Source organism: Trichomycterus rosablanca, chromosome 4, assembly GCF_030014385.1.
Source record: "Trichomycterus rosablanca isolate fTriRos1 chromosome 4, fTriRos1.hap1, whole genome shotgun sequence".
In the NCBI taxonomy this organism is placed as follows: domain Eukaryota; kingdom Metazoa; phylum Chordata; class Actinopteri; order Siluriformes; family Trichomycteridae; genus Trichomycterus; species Trichomycterus rosablanca.
The window spans coordinates 25857385-25876836 of NC_085991.1; the positions used below are offsets into that span (position 1 = coordinate 25857385).

General features: G+C 39.4%; 1 protein-coding gene across 1 annotated transcript in view; it reads right to left on the bottom strand.

The window, feature by feature from the left end:
- Positions 1-491: 491 nt before the first annotated feature.
- si:ch73-40a2.1 (tyrosine-protein kinase receptor TYRO3) overlaps positions 492-19452 on the bottom strand; it is a 30495-nt gene continuing 11534 nt past the window's right edge. Inside the window, exons 6-15 of the mRNA XM_062993126.1 lie at positions 17992-18163; positions 14594-14688; positions 14355-14459; positions 12352-12432; positions 11343-11435; positions 9548-9669; positions 6402-6511; positions 6121-6280; positions 5900-6033; positions 492-1028 (exon numbers count right to left, since the gene is read on the bottom strand). Coding sequence (XP_062849196.1) covers positions 707-1028; positions 5900-6033; positions 6121-6280; positions 6402-6511; positions 9548-9669; positions 11343-11435; positions 12352-12432; positions 14355-14459; positions 14594-14688; positions 17992-18163 — 1394 coding nt within the window. The 3' untranslated portion in view covers positions 492-706. The remainder of the gene's footprint in view (positions 1029-5899; positions 6034-6120; positions 6281-6401; positions 6512-9547; positions 9670-11342; positions 11436-12351; positions 12433-14354; positions 14460-14593; positions 14689-17991; positions 18164-19452) is intronic.

The window sequence follows — 19452 nt, forward strand, 5'->3', positions numbered from 1 at the left end:
ATTGCTCACCGCTGACTGAGGACACCTCTCAACTGACATTCGCCCCCTCCGGCACGTACAGTCAGTACAGACTGCATTTTTCACCTGCACGACTCGAGTTCATAGACCAATCGGCATTGTGTACGGAGAGTCACACCCCCGTCAGCATTATTCCTCAGCCCTGTGCAGGCGCCGTCGGTCAGCCAGCAGGGGGCGCAGTTGCACCAGTTTTGAGGATCTATGATCCGACTTTACCCCTAATCGTTGTTCATGCAGCTGCCCAGCGAGCTAAGATTTGATACGATGTACTTGAAACCCCAACTCTGGTGTGCTAGCGTACTTTACCGCTGTGCCACCTGAGCGGCTTTTATTACAATTTCAGTAAATTGTATTAGCATTCCCAGTAAATTGTGAAAAAATATTGCATAGGCAAATTTCCAAGTTGAACCAAACTGGTTCAAAATAATGTTTTATTTACAAATACTAGCATTTTTCTATATAGGTTAGCTTTTAAGTAAAAAAAAAAACAGTTATATTTTATCAACACATAACATTTTTTGAAATAATATTAGTTGCAAAAATAAAAAGACTATTTTTTATATCTATATAAAAAAATATTTAGAAAATTTGGAAACTGTACATCGAACAACAGACAATACACACAAACATACACATGAGCCTGTAAGTGTAAGTATACACACTACAACAGGTTGTGTGGCTCATTTCTCTAACTGTCTGTTTCACTCTTATTACAGAGCAGATATCCTCCCTCCATATCTTCCTTCGTCTCCTCATTCTGTTTGAGACAGCTTGCATTACCCACCGGATTGGGCAGGTAGATATTCCCTGTAACTTCCTCAGGGTCATGTGATGCAGCTCCGCTTTGGGTAACACTGGCTGCCTCTAAGCCCTGATTAATATAGTAGCTTTCTTTACTCGGCTCCAGAGGCGGAAGCTCACACAGAAGTTCTTTGAGGGTCTGAGCCAGCTCTGCAAAACAGGGCCGCTGAGAGGGCTCTTTGTGCCAGCATCTCTGCATCAGCTTGTATCTGAAAGGGTGGTCAAGACAGAAAAGATTTAAAGGCTTTCTATTTTTGGTTGATATTTGTTCACTTTTAAATCTTAATTCATTTTAATTTTACTGAGAAAACTTAACTTCAACTTTTGGTTGCCTTTACATTACGTATTATGTGATTACAAAATAATTATTTAAAACTTCATCCCTTGGTTCTTCTAAATTAAGCCCACATATTATGTCTAATCTGTTTGTATGGAAAACCCCATAAACACAGTGTATTGAAAGTTACAGCGGGGGAAATAAGTATTGAACACATTAACATTTTTCTCAGGAAATATATTTCTGATGGGGTTATTGACATGAAATATACTGATGGTATTGGTTACAGACATATTCCAGTAAACACCATTGGAACCATTACTCAGAAGCAGAAAGAACATAATTGTACCATAAACCATGACCAGGTGCTCCTTGCAATATTTCTGACTGAGGAGTTAAAAGAATAATCAGAAGAGTTGTCCAAGAGCCAAGGACCACTTGCGGAGAGCTTCAGAAAGACCTGGAATTAGCAGATACTCTTGTTACAAGGAAACAATGAGTAATGCACTTAACCACCATGGCCTCTATGCATGCTCACCGTGCAAGACTCCATTGCTGTAGAAAAAGCTTGTTTACAGTTTGCTGCACAACATGTGGGCAAGCCTATAAAATACTGGGAGAATATAGTCTGGTTAAATAAGACCAAAATTAAATGCTTTGGGTGTCATAGCACCACACCATGTTTGGAGGGGAAATAGAACTGCACATCACCCCAATAACACCATACCAACAGTAAAGTTTGGAGGTGGGAACATCATGGTGTGGGGCTGTTTCTCAGCATATGGTACTGGCAGACTTCATGTAATTGAAGAAAGGATGAATGGAGAAATGTACCGAGACATTCCTGATAAGAATCTGCTGCCATCTACCAGGATGCTGAAGATGAAACAAGGATGGACATTTCAGCAAGACAATGATCCCAAACACACAGCCAAGGAAACTCTTAAATGGTTTCAGAGAAAAAAAATAAAGCTGCTAGAATGTCCCAGTCAATCACCCGACTTGAATCCAATTGAAAATCTATGGAAAGAACTGAAGATCAGAGTTCACAGAAGAGGTCCCCGGAACCTTTATGATTTGTCTGGAAGAATGGGCCAAAAATACACCTGAACAATACATGCAACTAGTTTCTCCATACAGAAGGCGTCTTGAAGCTGTCATTACCAACAAAGGCTTTTTCTGTGTATGAAAAGAAATTTCAGTAAGTGTGTTCAATACTTTTTCCCTGTGTCATTCCACTTTATTAAACATAACTTAATTTATGGATTTATTTGTTATGATTTCTTTGTATGTGTTGATTATTTGGGTTGTTACCGACATCTGGTGAAAATTTGATGTCAATAACCCCATCAGAAATATATTTACTGAGAAAAATGTTAATGTGTTCAATACTTATAGGGGTTGGACAAAATAACTGAAACACCTGTCATTTTAGTGTGGGAGGTTTCATGGCTAAATTGGACCAGTCTGGTGGCCAATCTTCATTAATTGCACATTGCACCAGTAAGAGCAGAGTGTGAAGGTTCAATTAGCAGGGTAAGAGCACAGTTTTGCTCAAAATATTGCAATGCACACAACATTATGGGTGACATACCAGAGTTCAAAAGAGGACAAATTGTTGGTGCACGTCTTGCTGGCGCATCTGTGACCAAGACAGCAAGTCTTTGTGATGTATCAAGAGCCACGGTATCCAGGGTAATGTCAGCATACCACCAAGAAGGACAAACCACATCCAACAGGATTAACTGTGGACGCAAGAGGAAGCTGTCTGAAAGGGATGTTCGGGTGCTAACCCGGATTGTATCCAAAAAACATAAAACCACGGCTGCCCAAATGACGGCAGAATTAAATGTGCACATCAACTCTCCTGTTTCCACCAGAACTGTCCGTCGGGAGCTCCACAGGGTCAATATACACGGCCGGGCTGCTATAGCCAAACCTTTGGTCACTCGTGCCAATGCCAAACGTCGGTTTCAATGGTGCAAGGAGCGCAAATCTTGGGCTGTGGACAATGTGAAACATGTATTGTTCTCTGATGAGTCCACCTTTACTGTTTTCCCCACATCCGGGAGAGTTACGGTGTGGAGAAGCCCCAAAGAAGCGTACCACCCAGACTGTTGCATGCCCAGAGTGAAGCATGGGGGTGGATCAGTGATGGTTTGGGCTGCCATATCATGGCATTCCCTTGGCCCAATACTTGTGCTAGATGGGCGCGTCACTGCCAAGGACTACCGAACCATTCTGGAGAACCATGTGCATCCAATGGCGGTGCCGTGTATCAGGATGACAATGCACCAATACACACAGCAAGACTGGTGAAAGATTGGTTTGATGAACATGAAAGTGAAGTTGAACATCTCCCATGGCCTGCACAGTCACCAGATCTAAATATTATTGAGCCACTTTGGGGTGTTTTGGAGAAGCGAGTCAGGAAACGTTTTCCTCCACCAGCATCACGTAGTGACCTGGCCACTATCCTGCAAGAAGAATGGCTTAAAATCCCTCTGACCACTGTGCAGGACTTGTATATGTCATTTCCAAGACGAATTGACGCTGTATTGGCCGCAAAAGGAGGCCCTACACCATACTAATAAATTATTGTGGTCTAAAACCAGGTGTTTCAGTTATTTTGTCCAACCCCTGTATTTCCCCCGCTGTATATGAAAATGTAACTTCATTTTAAGAAAGTGTACTGAATAAATCTGCAATAAAAGTGAAATTCACCATCTTTGCCCCAATCCAATTTCTTCTACAAGTTTTAATATAAGACAGTTGACCTTCTATCCTCCTTCACATTGCCATTAAGGTGAGATTAGAGGTTAGATTAAACAGATCTGGCAGTAATCATGCCTGGATGTGGCTGGTGAAATTAAAGCCAATTGTCTATCAAAGTTGGTTAACTGGTTGATTTAGAACCAGTTCATTTATTGTCGGGCCGCACAGAAAGAATAAATAATTAGAGATTTTTCACAGCACTGTATCTGACCAACGGCTTCTACTAGAGTTTATAGAATTGCTTAACAATAGCACAGCTCATGTGAAGTCAGTCTTGGCAGGTGTAAATATTTTTGCTAAAAATCTGATCTACAGGGTGGGTCATTTATATGGATACACCTAAATAAAATGGGAATGGTTGGTGATATTAACTTCCTGTTTGTGGCACATTAGTATATGGGAGGGGAAAACTTTTCAAGATGAGTGGTGACCATGGCGGCCATTTTGAAGTCGGCCATTTTGGATCCAACTTTAGTTTTTTCAATGGGAAGAGGGTCATGTGACACATCAAACTTATTGAGAATTTCACAAGAAAAACAATGTTGTGCTTGGTTTTAACGTAACTTTATTCTTTCATGAGTTATTTACAAGTTTCTCTTTGTTTACAGCCATTGACATGTCGCAGAGGTTAACACGTGAGGAGCGGATAGAAATTGTGTTGATGTCTGGTGAACGCAGTACCCGGGTCATTGCAGCAGATTTCAATGCAAGACACCCTACGAGACCACCCATCTCCCATGCTACAGTTAGCAAACTGCTTGCCAAGTTTCGTGAAACTGGTTCAGTGTTGGATTTGCCAAAATGTGGACGCATGAAAACTGTCACTAATGAAGAAACATCAGTGGCTGTCCTAGCTTCATTCAGCAAGAGCCCACAGCGTAGCACTCGCCGCATGTCACTGGAGAGTGGCATCAGTCGAACATCCCTTCGGCGGATATTAGCTACTCACAAATGGCACCCTTACAAACTCCAGCTGCTACAGCATCTCAATGAGGATGACCCAGATTGGCGCACTGAATTTGCAGAATGGGCAAAACAAAAATTGGAACAGGACCCTCAGTTTACACAGAACATTTTGTTCAGTGATGAGGCAAACTTTTATGTGAATGGTGAAGTTAACAAACAAAACCACCGCTATTGGTCTGACACTAACCCACATTGGATAGATCCCTCCAAGACTGTTGGAACACAAAAATTGATTGTATGGTGTGGTATATGGGGTGCAAAGATAGTGGGGCCATTCTTCATCAATGGAAACCTCAAGGCCACTGGATATTTGAAATTGCTACATGATGATGTGTTTCCCTCTTTATGCACTGAAGCTGGCACGTTCCCTTAGTTTTTCCAGCAAGATGGTGCACCACCACATTATGGGTGTCAGGTCCGAGCATTCCTAGATGAACAGTTTCCTGGAAAGTGGATTGGTCGTCGTGGGCCAGTTGAATGGCCGACAAGGTCTCCCGATCTGACCCCCTTAGACTTTTATCTTTGGGGTCATCTGAAGGCAATTGTCTATGCTGTGAAGATACGAGATGTGCAGCACCTGAAACTACGGATACTGGAAGCCTGTGCTAGCATTTCTTCTGCGGTGTTGCTATCAGTGTGTGAAGAGTGGGAGAAGAGGGTTGCATTGACAATCCAACACAATGGGCAGCACTTTAAACACATTTTATAAGTGGTCAGAAACTTGTAAATAACTCATGAAAGAATAAAGTTACGTTAAAACCAAGCACAACATTGTTTTTCTTGTGAAATTCTCAATAAGTTTGATGTGTCACATGACCCTCTTCCCATTGAAAAAACTAAAGTTGGATCCAAAATGGCCGACTTCAAAATGGCCGCCATGGTCACCACCCATCTTGAAAAGTTTTCCCCCTCCCATATACTAATGTGCCACAAACAGGAAGTTGATATCACCAACCATTCCCATTTTATTTAGGTGTATCCATATAAATGGCCCACCCTGTATATGAAAAAAACCTGTAAACTAAAGAGAATTAATTAAATCAGAACCTAAACAACACTCACAGTTTACTTTCACAGTCCCCTTGCTTAAGTTGATACCCATGCTCCAGCATTTCCAACAGCTCGTGGTTTGGGATTCCCGGGTATGGAGTCCTTCCCCTTGACACAATCTCCCACATGGTCACTCCAAAGGACCACTATGGTCAGACAATGAAAAAACTTAAAGAAAACATATTCTTTTACAACCAAATAATAATAATTTATTTTAGGTATAGTAAACTGACCACATCACTCTTGGTGGTGTAGATGGATTCAGAAAGGCTTTCCATTGCCATCCACTTGATTGGCATTCGAATTGCAATCTTCTGTCTGTAATAGTTACTGTTGCAGATCTGCTTAGACAGACCAAAGTCTGCCACACGTACACGTAGATCATCTCCCAACCTGTGTGTGTGTGTGTGTGTTAAAGAATGTGTGAAAAAACACACCGAAAATGCTTTAACTAAGTGAGATACAAAATGTGCTAGTTTTGTGTGTCACAACAGATGTCCCAATATGGACTCACATGCAATTTCGTGCTGCCAAATCTCTGTGCAGAAAGCCCTTGGAGCTGAGATATTCCATGCCTGTGGCAATGTCAACCATAAAGCGCAGCAAGCTCTGATGTGGCACAAACTGAAATTAAGCACCCACCCAGTTAGTTACAGAATTTTACACAATTTCACATGTTGCTTAATATTTGGCATGCTATTACAATAGAGAGGTTTAAGTCAAAAACTACTAAACATCAAAGAACTGTTCCTATTTAAAAAAAAATTCTGAACTTTACACGATTACCAGGAACCACTCAAAGCAAAGAGATAAATTTGAAAAGAAATAAAAAGTGCCGGTTTGCAACTATACCAGTTACTCAATCCACCAATTAGTTACAACTAGGGCTGGCTCAATACCACTTTTTTATGTCCGATACCGATACTGCCAATTGAGTATCTGCCGATACCGATACCAATCCGATACCGTCATTTCTCCTCTCAAACAACTAAGCAGTAATAATATATGTCTCAATGCATCATGGTTAAAGTAGCTAGCTAAATAACAATGCTCCGACTGTGAAACAAATATTATAAAGGAATAAATACAGAACCTACAACATCACACTTCTGCAAAACTGCTGTTTTTATTTTCACTTTTACACACAGAACATTTAGCAGCATTTTTGGTTTCACTTACGTTCGAGCTGTTGTTCAAGTGACACATTTTTAGATTATTAAAAACCAAAGAGCGCTTATTAAAAAACCCTGCTGGATTTTGAAGAGGACATCTGTGGCTAAACAGGGAAACAGTGTAGTTTGTTTAATTTCATAACACTAAAGGATTCATCGTTGAGGATGTGAGATATCTCCAAGCCAGGACAAGATAAGTTTTCTTCACCTCCGGTGAGCGATTTATCATTTATAAGTGATTTTTATTGTGTTTAAACAATGTTTTAGTTGTGGCAGTAGTAGATGATTTTTTAAAATTCTAAAAGTTTAAGTAGATCAGTGTGTTTTCATTTCTGAATGGCTGTTGCGAATGAGTTGTAGATCAGTGGCACATGTTAATGATGTATTCAAGATGCACCTTGTTATGGCAGTAGCAATAGACGGCACTCGGTTGGAACGTACCTTTGTGTGTTATTTTCTTTACACGCAAACAATGGCCTTATTTACATTAAGTGTTATTTACATTAGGCAACAGTATCGGATTACACGTTTTTTTCCTTCCGATATCCGATCCAGTGATTTGGGCCAATATCGGACCGATACTGATACAGAGTATTGGATTGGTGCCAGCCCTAGTTACAACCTGAATATCTGCCAAAGAACCAGAAAGGAAAACAACCCAGCAAACTGGCAGTGATAACAAACACAAAAAAGATGCCTCACCACCGCTGGATACAACTCAAGGAGGTCCAGGATGCAAAGATGTTTGTACATGCTCACAATTTTTTAACAGTTAAAAACAATTATTTAATTGGATAGAAAGTATTCTTTTGACATGCCCATTGCCATTTTGAGAAACAGTGACCCAAACCATTTGAATCCTCAAATTCACATTCACAAGTGGTTTTACAAGTGACTCACACATGTGGCTAAACACAATCCAAGCAGTTGGGGTTGAGGGTTCTTGCTGTGGCAACTTAAGCAGTTCGGCTTAAACTAGGTTGACCATACGTCCTCTTTTTTCCCTGGATATGTCCCTGGATCTAAAAAATGCATCCATCACCTAAAATGTCAGGGATTGGGCTTTTGTAGTCTGTGTGCACTATTCAGTCTGTGTTTTCATCTTGGTCAGGATTTTTGGGAAGCAGAATGCGTGAACGTACATGTCAGTGTTAAATAAAGGTGTTAGTTCAGCAACACAAAACTGCAGCTGAAGACGTGAGCTAAATAAAGTTTGTCAGGTAAATGAACTATTATGTGAGACTGAGTAAAACAGTAGATGTTGTTACTGCTGCGGAGCAACTTTTTGCATTTCACACCACCACACATCAGAACAGTTATACTTAGATCAATATATACTGCACCTCTGCCTTGTTAAAGTCTTCCCTGATTCTAAAACAGTGCAAATAAGTGCACGAACTAAGATAAAGATTATTGTCAGCACCATGATAGTGCCACATTCTAGATATACTACCTTATTAATCTCATAGGGAAAGTCAGTAAACAGGAGCCACTTGGAGTCAACCTCTGCTGGTGAGCTGAGACTGTGAGAGTGCCCATCAATTCTGTCGAAATAGGTTTACGGATGGACTATTTAATTTGCTATTATTGTTTAAGGCCAAACGCTGAATGAAAAAGAATAAGGTTATATGACCATAAAGGCATTTGTTAGTTGTCTTGTTAAAGAGTAGCTGTTTATGTAAGTTAAATAACATAGTTACATGGTTATTGATGTATTTGTCAAACATTCTCATTGTGCCACCAATTACATTAAATCACTTTGCGGCGCCCAGGTGGCGCAGCGGGATGTTCCACTAGCACACCAGCACCAAGTTTCTGAACTCCTCGGTTCGAAACTCGGTGTTGCCACTGGTCGGCTGGACGCCATCTGGCGGGCATAACTGGCAGTGCCTGCAGCAGATAATAATTGGCCACCGTATCTGCAGGGTGGGGGTTGGACTATGTGTGGGTGGGTGGGTCTTCATATGCTGTGTAAGGACCCTGATTGGCGGAAGAGAAGAGGAGGGCCGTACACGTGTCGGAAGAGGCGTGTACAGCGACGTGCTCTCCTTGGATGCAATCTGGTATCTCTCAGCAGCGGAAGACACAATTGAGTGCACTAAATCGGGAGGAAAATGGGGAGAAAATGCATTACAAAAAAATCAAACCCAATCCAACCCCCCTTCCACCCAGTGCAGGTGTCCATCTGGCCTTTTTTAAAAACCAAAATATGGGTCACCCTACCAGCAAGCTTAAGTCCTTAACCTTAACCACCGAGCTACTTCAACACTATAAGATTTATTTCTTTAGTGTATGAGTTAAATCAACAGTGGATTTTACTGTGCAACCCAACAGCAAAATAATTAAAGGTGACTACTAATTAAGCAGCTAATATTAATTCATACTTTGCTTCATGCTACAGAAAACTGCCCTGACAGCAATAATTTCATTACACCGCTATGAATTCAAATGAGGTCAAGCAAGGAGAGGGAATGTATTTGGTGCTCACCATAGGAATGTCACCATAACGAGTGGCTATAAGGAACCGTCGTAGATCTCCATGTTTCATGAACGGTAGGATGACAAGTGGAACAGGAACGGAGGAGTCCTGTTCTTGCTCCAGTGTGACACCTGGTGGACAGATTTGGTAAATATCTAAACTGTAAAGCTTCAGATGTTTGTCTGTGTACCTACAAGATACAGACTTTTCACATCATGCTAGGATGCATAATTTAAAAATGCCACTTTTGTGTCTAATTCACATTTTACAGTAAGGTTTCTCAGGCTTCTTACTTTGCAAACTTTCTATTATTAGCTTACCTCGAACTGGCATACCAGAGTCAGGCCGGGATCATACTCTAAATCTCTCTGAAGTACTCATAAAGAGTCAAAATGATTCAAACATGTGAAAGTACCTTCAAAGTCATGTGCCTATGTTGCTAGGGATGATTATAATTTCATTTAAATTATTTAACACTTTAATACATTTGATTTTATTAAGGTTGGACTATATTTTTATTTCTGTATACCAATGACATTATTATAAACTTTGATATTTCAGATGTGATGTATTTATTGACAGTAATGTAAAGTAAAATAACTTAAAATACTTTATCATTACATAGACACTTTACATTAGGGTTTAAATAATGTTCAGCTCTTCTGCCCAAGAAAACATTTAAAATTCAGCCACTGAAAAAAAAATGTAACAAAGCCCGACAAAAGTCAACATTTTCTATTTATATTTATTTACTGTAGTATCAGCCAAAACATTAGAACCTCCCCTCAAAAATATGCATGGCTATGCCTATTTCATAATAGCTGTGTGATGTTCAGGAATATATTAAATGTCGGGCTGATAGTAGTTACTTGTATTACATGTCAATCAGTAAGGGGTGCTCACACGCAATCCTGTAGATGCTATGAATATGTCACAACACAGAGCATCCAATGCTTCTGTGTATGGGGCTGCGTAGTCACAGTCCAGTCAAGCACCAATGCTAACTCTTGTCCACCTGTGAATGTGCCAATAATGGGCATCTGAACTGGACATTGGAGCAATGGTTTGACAAACCCTGCTTTCTCTAAGATAAAGTGGACAGCTGGGCATGGGTGCATTGTTTACCCTACAGAGTACAGAAGTTGATAGACCTGCTCTGTCTGTGGGTAGCACTCACAGCAAGAAGGTCCTGAGTTCGATTCCCAGGTTGGGCGGTCCGGGTCCTTTATGTGCAGAGTTTGCATGTTCTCCCCGTGTCTGGGTGGGTTTCATCTGGGTGCTCCGGTTTCCTCCCACAGTCCAAAAACATGCAGCCAGGCTAATTGGAGACACTGAATTGTCCTATAGGTACCTGGCCGCTAGGATGCATAAACCAGTGCATTGTAGTGCCGGTCCCAAGCCCGAATAAATAGGGAGGGTTGTGTCAGGAAGGGCATCCGGAGTAAAAACTGTGTCGAATCAATAATGCGGATCACGATCCGCCAGAGCAGCCGAGGAAATAGAGACAGGTTCTCTTCTTAAATATGTCCTTTGTGATTTCACTCAAGGTTATAAAATACAACACAGTATCAATGCAGTAATTTAACAACCATGGTTTATCAAATGTTACATGTAGACAATGTGACTGTACAATGTGTATTACAACTTAATAACCAGACACATTATGAAGAAAAAGGAAGGCACAATACTATTCCATCACTGAGTAATGTTGGTTCATAACCCACATGGTGGATTTGTTCATTCTGGTTTAACACCTCTACATGAGAAATATGCATGACTAATATTTAAAAACTTTATACATTACCAAGAAGTTTCACCACATTGTCATGGTCAAAGTGCTGCATGATCTCAGCTTCTTTAAGAAATGACTGCAAATCATCCTGACTGTAAATTCCAACTACAATTAAATTAAGAAACAGAAATGTGTAAATCAAATGTTATAATGGTATATTATATATGTAGTATAATACGATACAGTTTTACATGGAACTTAGGATCATCTGATCCAGTTTATCATATTCGGTTACTGACATACAGCCCCCTCCCTCTTAAACCTTTCTATTTCCCATATTTCCCATTTTGTAGTGTAAAACTGAAATAAACTTATTATACTGCATGTAATGACACAACCATCCTATAAAACTAAAATGAGGAGAAAATAGTTTCAAAATAGTTTTCCAAACGCTGTCCACAGCCAAGCTGGCTGTAGAGTGTGATGGGCTTAGAGGATGTTACACAGGGAGCTCACTAATCCTGATCAGATCTTGAACTAAATCTAAGGATTACTGATGTCTGGAAGTCAGGGTGAACCAGCCAGTATTTCATCATCTGTGTTAGTAAAGAACCTTAAACTCAGATCAAAGGTATCAAATTTAAATCATTCTAAAAGCCTAATTCTAAAAATATAGTGTATTTGTTGAAACAGTCATTAAAAGAAGTCGGATTTATTTATTAAGGTCGCTTAAAAACATAACATGTGAGTTTATTAGCAGTTATTTATCTGGCCTGCTGGTTTCTGACCAGTTAGTAATGTTATATGGTTAGCTTCACAAAAATGTGTGTACAGCTGTATGTTTTGACATCACTGGCTAATAATGTAAATCAAGATTCCAATACTGAATGCCACTTATTCCTACCCATAACCAATGGCAGCTATTTTGCATAAAGAATTGTAACAACACACTGCGCAATAATTTGGCATATTATTTATATGTTAAAAATAACTTCCTATGGCAGAAAAATCCCACCCCACAACAACAGTACTTGTTATGTTTATTCCCTATTACCTTTTATTTGTAACCGACTGTTCTTACCTCTCATTGTCTTTACTGCAACTCTGACATTCTCTTCCTCTTGTGGTGAAAATATACCCTCAAAAACGGCCCCAAATTCTCCTAACAGAAGAGATATAGTAAACCTGTGATGATTACACATTAAGTATAATACAGAGGTAAGCTAATGCAGTAAATTTGTCACTTATACATAATGAGCAAAGCATTGCATTGTTTTTGAGGAGGCATAACCAGGCTGGTATTGTTCAGTATGATTAATAAACAATATAAATGTTTAAGATTTTTAACTTGGTTTAAATCTGGCCATCAACAATGTGGCCACTATTTTAAAAAAGAAAAGAAAATGGACACAACCGTGAACCTTTGTAAAGTTGGCAATTTTTCCAAAATGGACATTCAGTAAGGAAAGGCCTTGGAAAAGGAGGTAAGGAAGAGCCCGAGAGTACTCTGAAACAGATTCAAATGTCTTGTACACAGATGGTGTTGGAGCTTGGCAACAAGAGCAAAAATGTTTTCTGGTTTTAATCAGATGAAAATTTGTTAAAAAGTTTATGTAGAGCAGCAAGCACTGTGTCTGGCAAAAACAAACACTGCACATCACCTTGCTTACACCATCCCTAAAGTCAAACATGGTAGTAGTAGCATCATGCTACACTATAGGAAAAAAAGTATTGGGACACCCCTGTGATGTTTTAATTCATCTGTTTTAGCCACAACAATTGCTAACAGGTGTAATTAATCAGTTATTTAAGAAACAATTTCTTCAAACTTTGCACCAACAGTTTAGGGAATGCTCTTTTCTGTTTCAGCATGACTTTGACCCTGTGCACAAGCAAGCTCTATAATGACATGAAGAATAGCAAGAAACTTCAGTGACCTGCACAGAGCCCTGACCTCAGCCCCACTGAACAGCTTTCTAATAAATTGGGACATCAATTGATGCTTTCTTGACCAACATCAGTGCCCAGCCATACAAATGCTCTTTTGACTGAAGAGGCACACACTCCCACAGAAATACTTCAAGGTCCTGTGTGGTCACCATTGTAATACCATTTGTTTTTTAAATGGGACTTTAAAAAACAGTCCTTCTGTTTTTTAAAACATGTGCTTCTAAGCAGCAAATACAGGGGAGACTCAACAAAAACTTGCCATCCAATTTGATTGAGCTTATTGGGATCTGCCATGAAGTATGGGTTCCACTGCCCAAATCCAGGTGTTCAAAGCTTGTACAGACATATCTAAGAAAGCCTGCAGCTGTAATTGCTGCCAAAGGGGCTTCTACAAAGTAATTAATAAAGGGTCTGAATACTTTTAGGATAATAAATGTTGTTGTTTTTTTTATGTTAAAATAACTCATGTTTTTACTTTATTATGGGTTTAAAAGTGTAGATTGATGGATAAAAATATTAGATCTATTCAATCTCCAAATCCACAATAAAATGTGTGCAAAAAGTCATGGGCTTTGAATACTCTCTAAATCCACTGAAAACTTTAACTGTACAAACTGTACTAACTTATAGTGTGAAAATAAAAACAATCTAATTATGAGGTTTGTTTTAAAATATTTGATTGTTCTTTTTAAATGATGAGTGAATGTAAAAGACTTCTTGGGTTTAATACAAACACTTAAAAACTCCCAAGTACAGTATTACAAATGTACACATTTACATTTACATTTTCGGCATTTAGCAGACGCTTTTATCCAAAGCGACTTACAGTTGTGACAGTATACAGTCTAAGCAATTGAGGGTTAAGGGCCTTGCTCAAGGGCCCAACAGTAGCAACCTGGTAGTGGTGAGGCTTGAACCGGCAACCTTCTGAATACTGGACCAGTACCTTAACCACTAGGCTACACTGCCTACACTTCTCATTAATTCCATATCTGAAACTAAATACTGTATTACTTTATCCTATTCTTTAGCTTTAAATTGTATTTGAATTAGTTATTGTAGTCATTGTACAGCATACAATATAATTTAAATGTACAATGAAAAAAAATCCGATCTCTGAGGATTTCTATGTACCTTTTCCAAGCTCCTTGCCCAAAGTCACTCTGCTGCGATCTACCAACACATCCTTGATGCCACACAGTAGTCTCTCATTTACAGTGCTTAGAACTTGAACAGAACCTAAAAAAGTGAAAAAAAATCCTGATTATAGGTGTAGCTCACATGAAGTTGCTTTAATACAGAAGAAATCAAATGCTTCCATGTACAACCATTACAAAGGTTTGTTTTGTGTTCTAAATAGATGGAGCTCTTACTGCTGGTTTGGGGAGATGTGGTCTGTGCTTCCAAAGGACGTCTATATACTCTGCTGTTATTCTGCAGAGGCGCGAGTTCCATATCATGATCTCCTCTAAACCAGAAGCAACAAAAGACATTTAGTGTGTAACATGAATGCAGTAGTAAATACAGTTCGAAATCTTACATCACTGGTAGCGCAAGCAACCTACAGGCTATAGTTTCATTATTATTCATATTATACTTATTGATTATACCCTATTTACTTAAGATGTGTTTTTTGCCAGTTCTCACAGTTTGCATGTCACTCCTACCAAGTCAGCCACCAAAGGCGAGGACCAAGAGACCAGTCATCACCTCCTTAATAATGTAGCCTATTCTGTTACCTTGCTCTGTACATACTCAATAGAGGAAGACAGGAATGTCTTTCCTACACAAACAACAGAGCCGGTTACTTATATGAGCTCTTTGGGGGTTAAAAAATGCAAACTCATCCATTCATTTATTCACCTATTCCCCTTTTCTCACTCACATACACCGCCCGGGCATAACATTATGAGCACTGACAGGTGAAGTAAATAACACTGATTATCTTTTCATCACGGCACCTGTAAGTAGGTGGGATATATTAGGCAGCAAGTGAACATTTTATCCTCAAAGTTGATGTGTTAGAGGCAGGAAAAATTGTCGTAAGGATTTCAGCGAGTTTGACAAGGCCCAAATTGTAATGGCTAGACGACTGGGTCAAAGCATCTCCAAAACTGCAGCTCTTGTGGGATGTTCCCAGTCTATCAAAAGTGGTCCAAGCAAGGAACAGTGGTAAACGGCCGACAGGGACATGGGCGGCCAAGGCTCACTGATGCACGTGGGGAGCGAAGGCTGGCCCGTGTGGTCCGATCCAACAGACGAGCTACTGTAGCTCAAATTGCTGAAGAAGTTAATGCTGGTTCTAATAGAAAGGTGTCAGAATACACAGTGCATCACAGTTTGTTGTGTATGGGCCAGCAAAAGGGAGACCAACACAATATTAGGAAGGTGGTCATAATGTTATGCCTGATCAGTGTAGAGCCAGCCCACCTTCATAGGTGAAGTCTTTATGTCAAGGCAGTTCTAGTGGGGAAAGGAAAGGGGGAGCTGTCCTAAAACATTCCTGCCATATCAACAACTGGTGGGAATACTGATGAATCCTAACACTATGCAAAGCTCGTGAGAGGAATATATTACATTACATAATTATACTGGGGTTGGGCATTTTATCATTTCTAAATATTGGGGGGGGGGGGGGGGGGGGGGCTACTAGTATGAAAAGGATGTCTACAAAACAAATCAAATTGTCCTCACAGAGCTGGTGTTTCTCATGGGACACAGTCCTAGGCTGTATCAGTAAGACTGATGTCAACATTTCTCTGTCATGGGAAATAGAAATCATGGACAGAATATCACCTCATTTTTATTTTACAAGTGTAAATCTGTTGAGAGTTTAGTATAGCCATTTTATAGTAACTTTGAAATACTGCTCTGAACTGTTTTGGTTTTGATTCCCTTGGACTTGAAGTTGTTTCATTATAGTTTTCCTATGACAAATTTTCCAACACACAGTGCCTGTTTCGATTATAAACAAGATAAATGTTAAATAGATCTGACAAATAAATAATAAACAGGGAGGTATATGCTGACAAACATTATTAAATTAAATATGAAACCCCAATTTTTGGAAAAGTTGGTACATTTTGTAAAACAAGAATCTGTAAATTGTTTATTCTCCTAAACAGTTTTTAAGATGCAAACAGTATGAGGTAAGATTTTTATGTTTACATTAAGCAATTTAATTAACACATTCTGAATTTGATGCCTGCAAGAATGCTGATCGCTGAATCATTTCACAATATTATAAACAGTAGATTCTATCAGAAATGTTCAATTTTCTGTTTAGAAATTCTCTCCATCGCTGCTTTGATGGATTCTTCTTTTATAACCAATCATGACACCCCGCCCGCCCCCAACTTATTACCAATTTACTTGTTTACTGTGAAATGTTGTAACTTGGTGTAACTTGAATATTCTATGAAGTCACCCTCTGAGTGTGTTGCAGACATTAAATTGAATATTTGTTTATATTTACAAAACATTCAAGATGCTCAGCCAATTAAAAGTCATTTTTTTAGTAATTTTGTCAGCTAAACAAATGAACAATATCATTTTTGTTTTTATTACACTTAAGAAAGGGTCCCAAGTTTTCTAAAAATGGGATTTGTAAAAATGTATATATTTAGCAAGCAATGCCAGAAACTATAAAGCCATTTTTAGGATCCCTTGATCGCCCTTCTATATGAGTAACTCAAAATAAATTTTTAAACATGTTTTTTTCCAGATCCTCCTTTTTTTCTCCCAGTCTAGTGACTTTTTTTTCAATTTCTGATTGTGAATCTGCTGCCGCTTGCACAACCCCTGATCTGATCAAGGAGAGACGGATCACCACACGTGTTGGAGGGGGGGCTCCAACACGTGTTCAATCTGCAGCCACATCTGCCAGTGTTGGGTCATGAAACAAATATATACAAGATTAACTCTAGGCTCATAAACAAACTAGTAAATTATTATTGGATGGTCATTACAACCATTAGATACAGACAACAGAATGTAAACAATTCAATTAAAAGTTATCCTACTTTTGTACTTATTTAGGTTTTTAATAAATTGATCTTAGGCTTTATTTTAACATAAGCAGGGCCTATGATAAGATTTGGAACATTAGAGATAGCCAAAGAAAAAGGAAACAGGGCACGCCCATGTTTACAGAAATAAGAACCAGCCCAATTAGATGGAAGATTTTAAAGTTAGAATAAAAAGGCAAACATCCTTCTTCTTTGTTACTATAGGAAGTGAGATAAAGAGTTTTACACAATTATTGGAAGACTGTCAAGTGGAAAAGCAAGACTTGCACCAAAGCTTACACCTTAATGAATATTTTAATAAAGAACTTAATAAATAACAGACATATCAAGAAATAAGATATGTACATAATAAAAGGAAAGCAGGACGTTGATTTTAAGGTATAATAAAGTATCCAATCAATGAATTGCACAACATTTTATACTAAATTAAAAAAATAAATTATGATATTAATTTCTGATAAAGAATGATATTGCATATTTAGGTGGATGACCTAAATATTTAGGTTCCTTTATACATTTAAAAGGTTTAGAAAGCTGCAAAACTTCTGGAGTGCCCATGTTATCATAAACCTTTTTGGAGAAAGTCCATGAATTACGATAAATACCTTCTCAAAATATTATTGGTAGCTGGTTGAATGAAAAGGTTTTATTTTAATTGCTGACCAAAACAAAAAAAAAGCAATATTTTATATTAGTTTGTATCATATATTTTCTATTAAATGAATAAAAATTTGTTTATCTACCTGAGCTTTTTATATCCTTTACGAATGAAGCAGAACGTAGCTGGTATCAAAGCCAGGAGCAGCAGTACTCCACATAGAACACCGCCAATCACAGGAGCCATGAGCTCCTGCTTTACAGCAGCCGTTGGTTCAGGATTGGAGAGAACTGAAGGGATTACCACTGAAGTCTTCCCTGTCATACACATCAAATTCATTTTTTAACCATTACAAGATGTTGTCAACAGTCAGTATTTTCACATGTATACTCTAGTCCAAAATTTATGTAGCTAGCTACAGTGTATCACAAAAGTGAGTACACCCCTCACATTTCTGCAAATATTTCATTATATCTTTTCATGGGACAACACTATAGAAATAAAACTTGGATATAACTTAGAGTAGTCAGTGTACAACTTGTATAGCAGTGTAGATTTACTGTCTTCTGAAAATAACTCAACACACAGCCATTAATGTCTAAATAGCTGGCAACATAAGTGAGTACACCCCACAGTGAACATGTCCAAATTGTGCCCAAAGTGTCAATATTTTGTGTGACCACCATTATTATCCAGCACTGCCTTAACCCTCCTGGGCATGGAATTCACCAGAGCTGCACAGGTTGCTACTGGAATCCTCTTCCACTCCTCCATGATGACATCACGGAGCTGGTGGATGTTAGACACCTTGAACTCCTCCACCTTCCACTTGAGGATGCGCCAAAGGTGCTCAATTGGGTTTAGTCCATCACCTTTACCTTCAGCTTTCTCAGCAAGGCTGTTGTCATCTTGGAGGTTGTGTATGGGGTCGTTATCCTGTTGGAAAGTTTTCGAAGGGAGGGGATCATGCTCTGTTTCAGAATGTCACAGTACATGTTGGAATTCATGTTTCCCTCAATGAACTGCAGCTCCCCAGTGCCAGCAACACTCATGCAGCCCAAGACCATGATGCTACCACCACCATGCTTGACTGTAGGCAAGATACAGTTGTCTTGGTACTTCTCACCAGGGCGCCGCCACACATGCTGGACACCATCTGAGCCAAACAAGTTTATCTTGGTCTCGTCAGACCACAGGGCATTTCAGTAATCCATGTTCTTGGACTGCTTGTCTTCAGCAAACTGTTTGCGGGCTTTCTTGTGCGTCAGCTTCCTTCTGGGATGACGACCATGCAGACCGAGTTGATGCAGTGTGCGGCGTATGGTCTGAGCACTGACAGGCTGACCTCCCACGTCTTCAACCTCTGCAGCAATGCTGGCAGCACTCATGTGTCTATTTTTTAAAGCCAACCTCTGGATATGACGCCGAACACGTGGACTCAACTTCTTTGGTCGACCCTGGCGAAGCCTGTTCCGAGTGGAACCTGTCCTGGAAAACTGCTGTATGACCTTGGCCACAATGCTGTAGCTCAGTTTCAGGGTGTTAGCAATCTTCTTATAGCCCGGGCCATCTTTGTGGAGAGCACAATTCTATTTCTCACATCCTC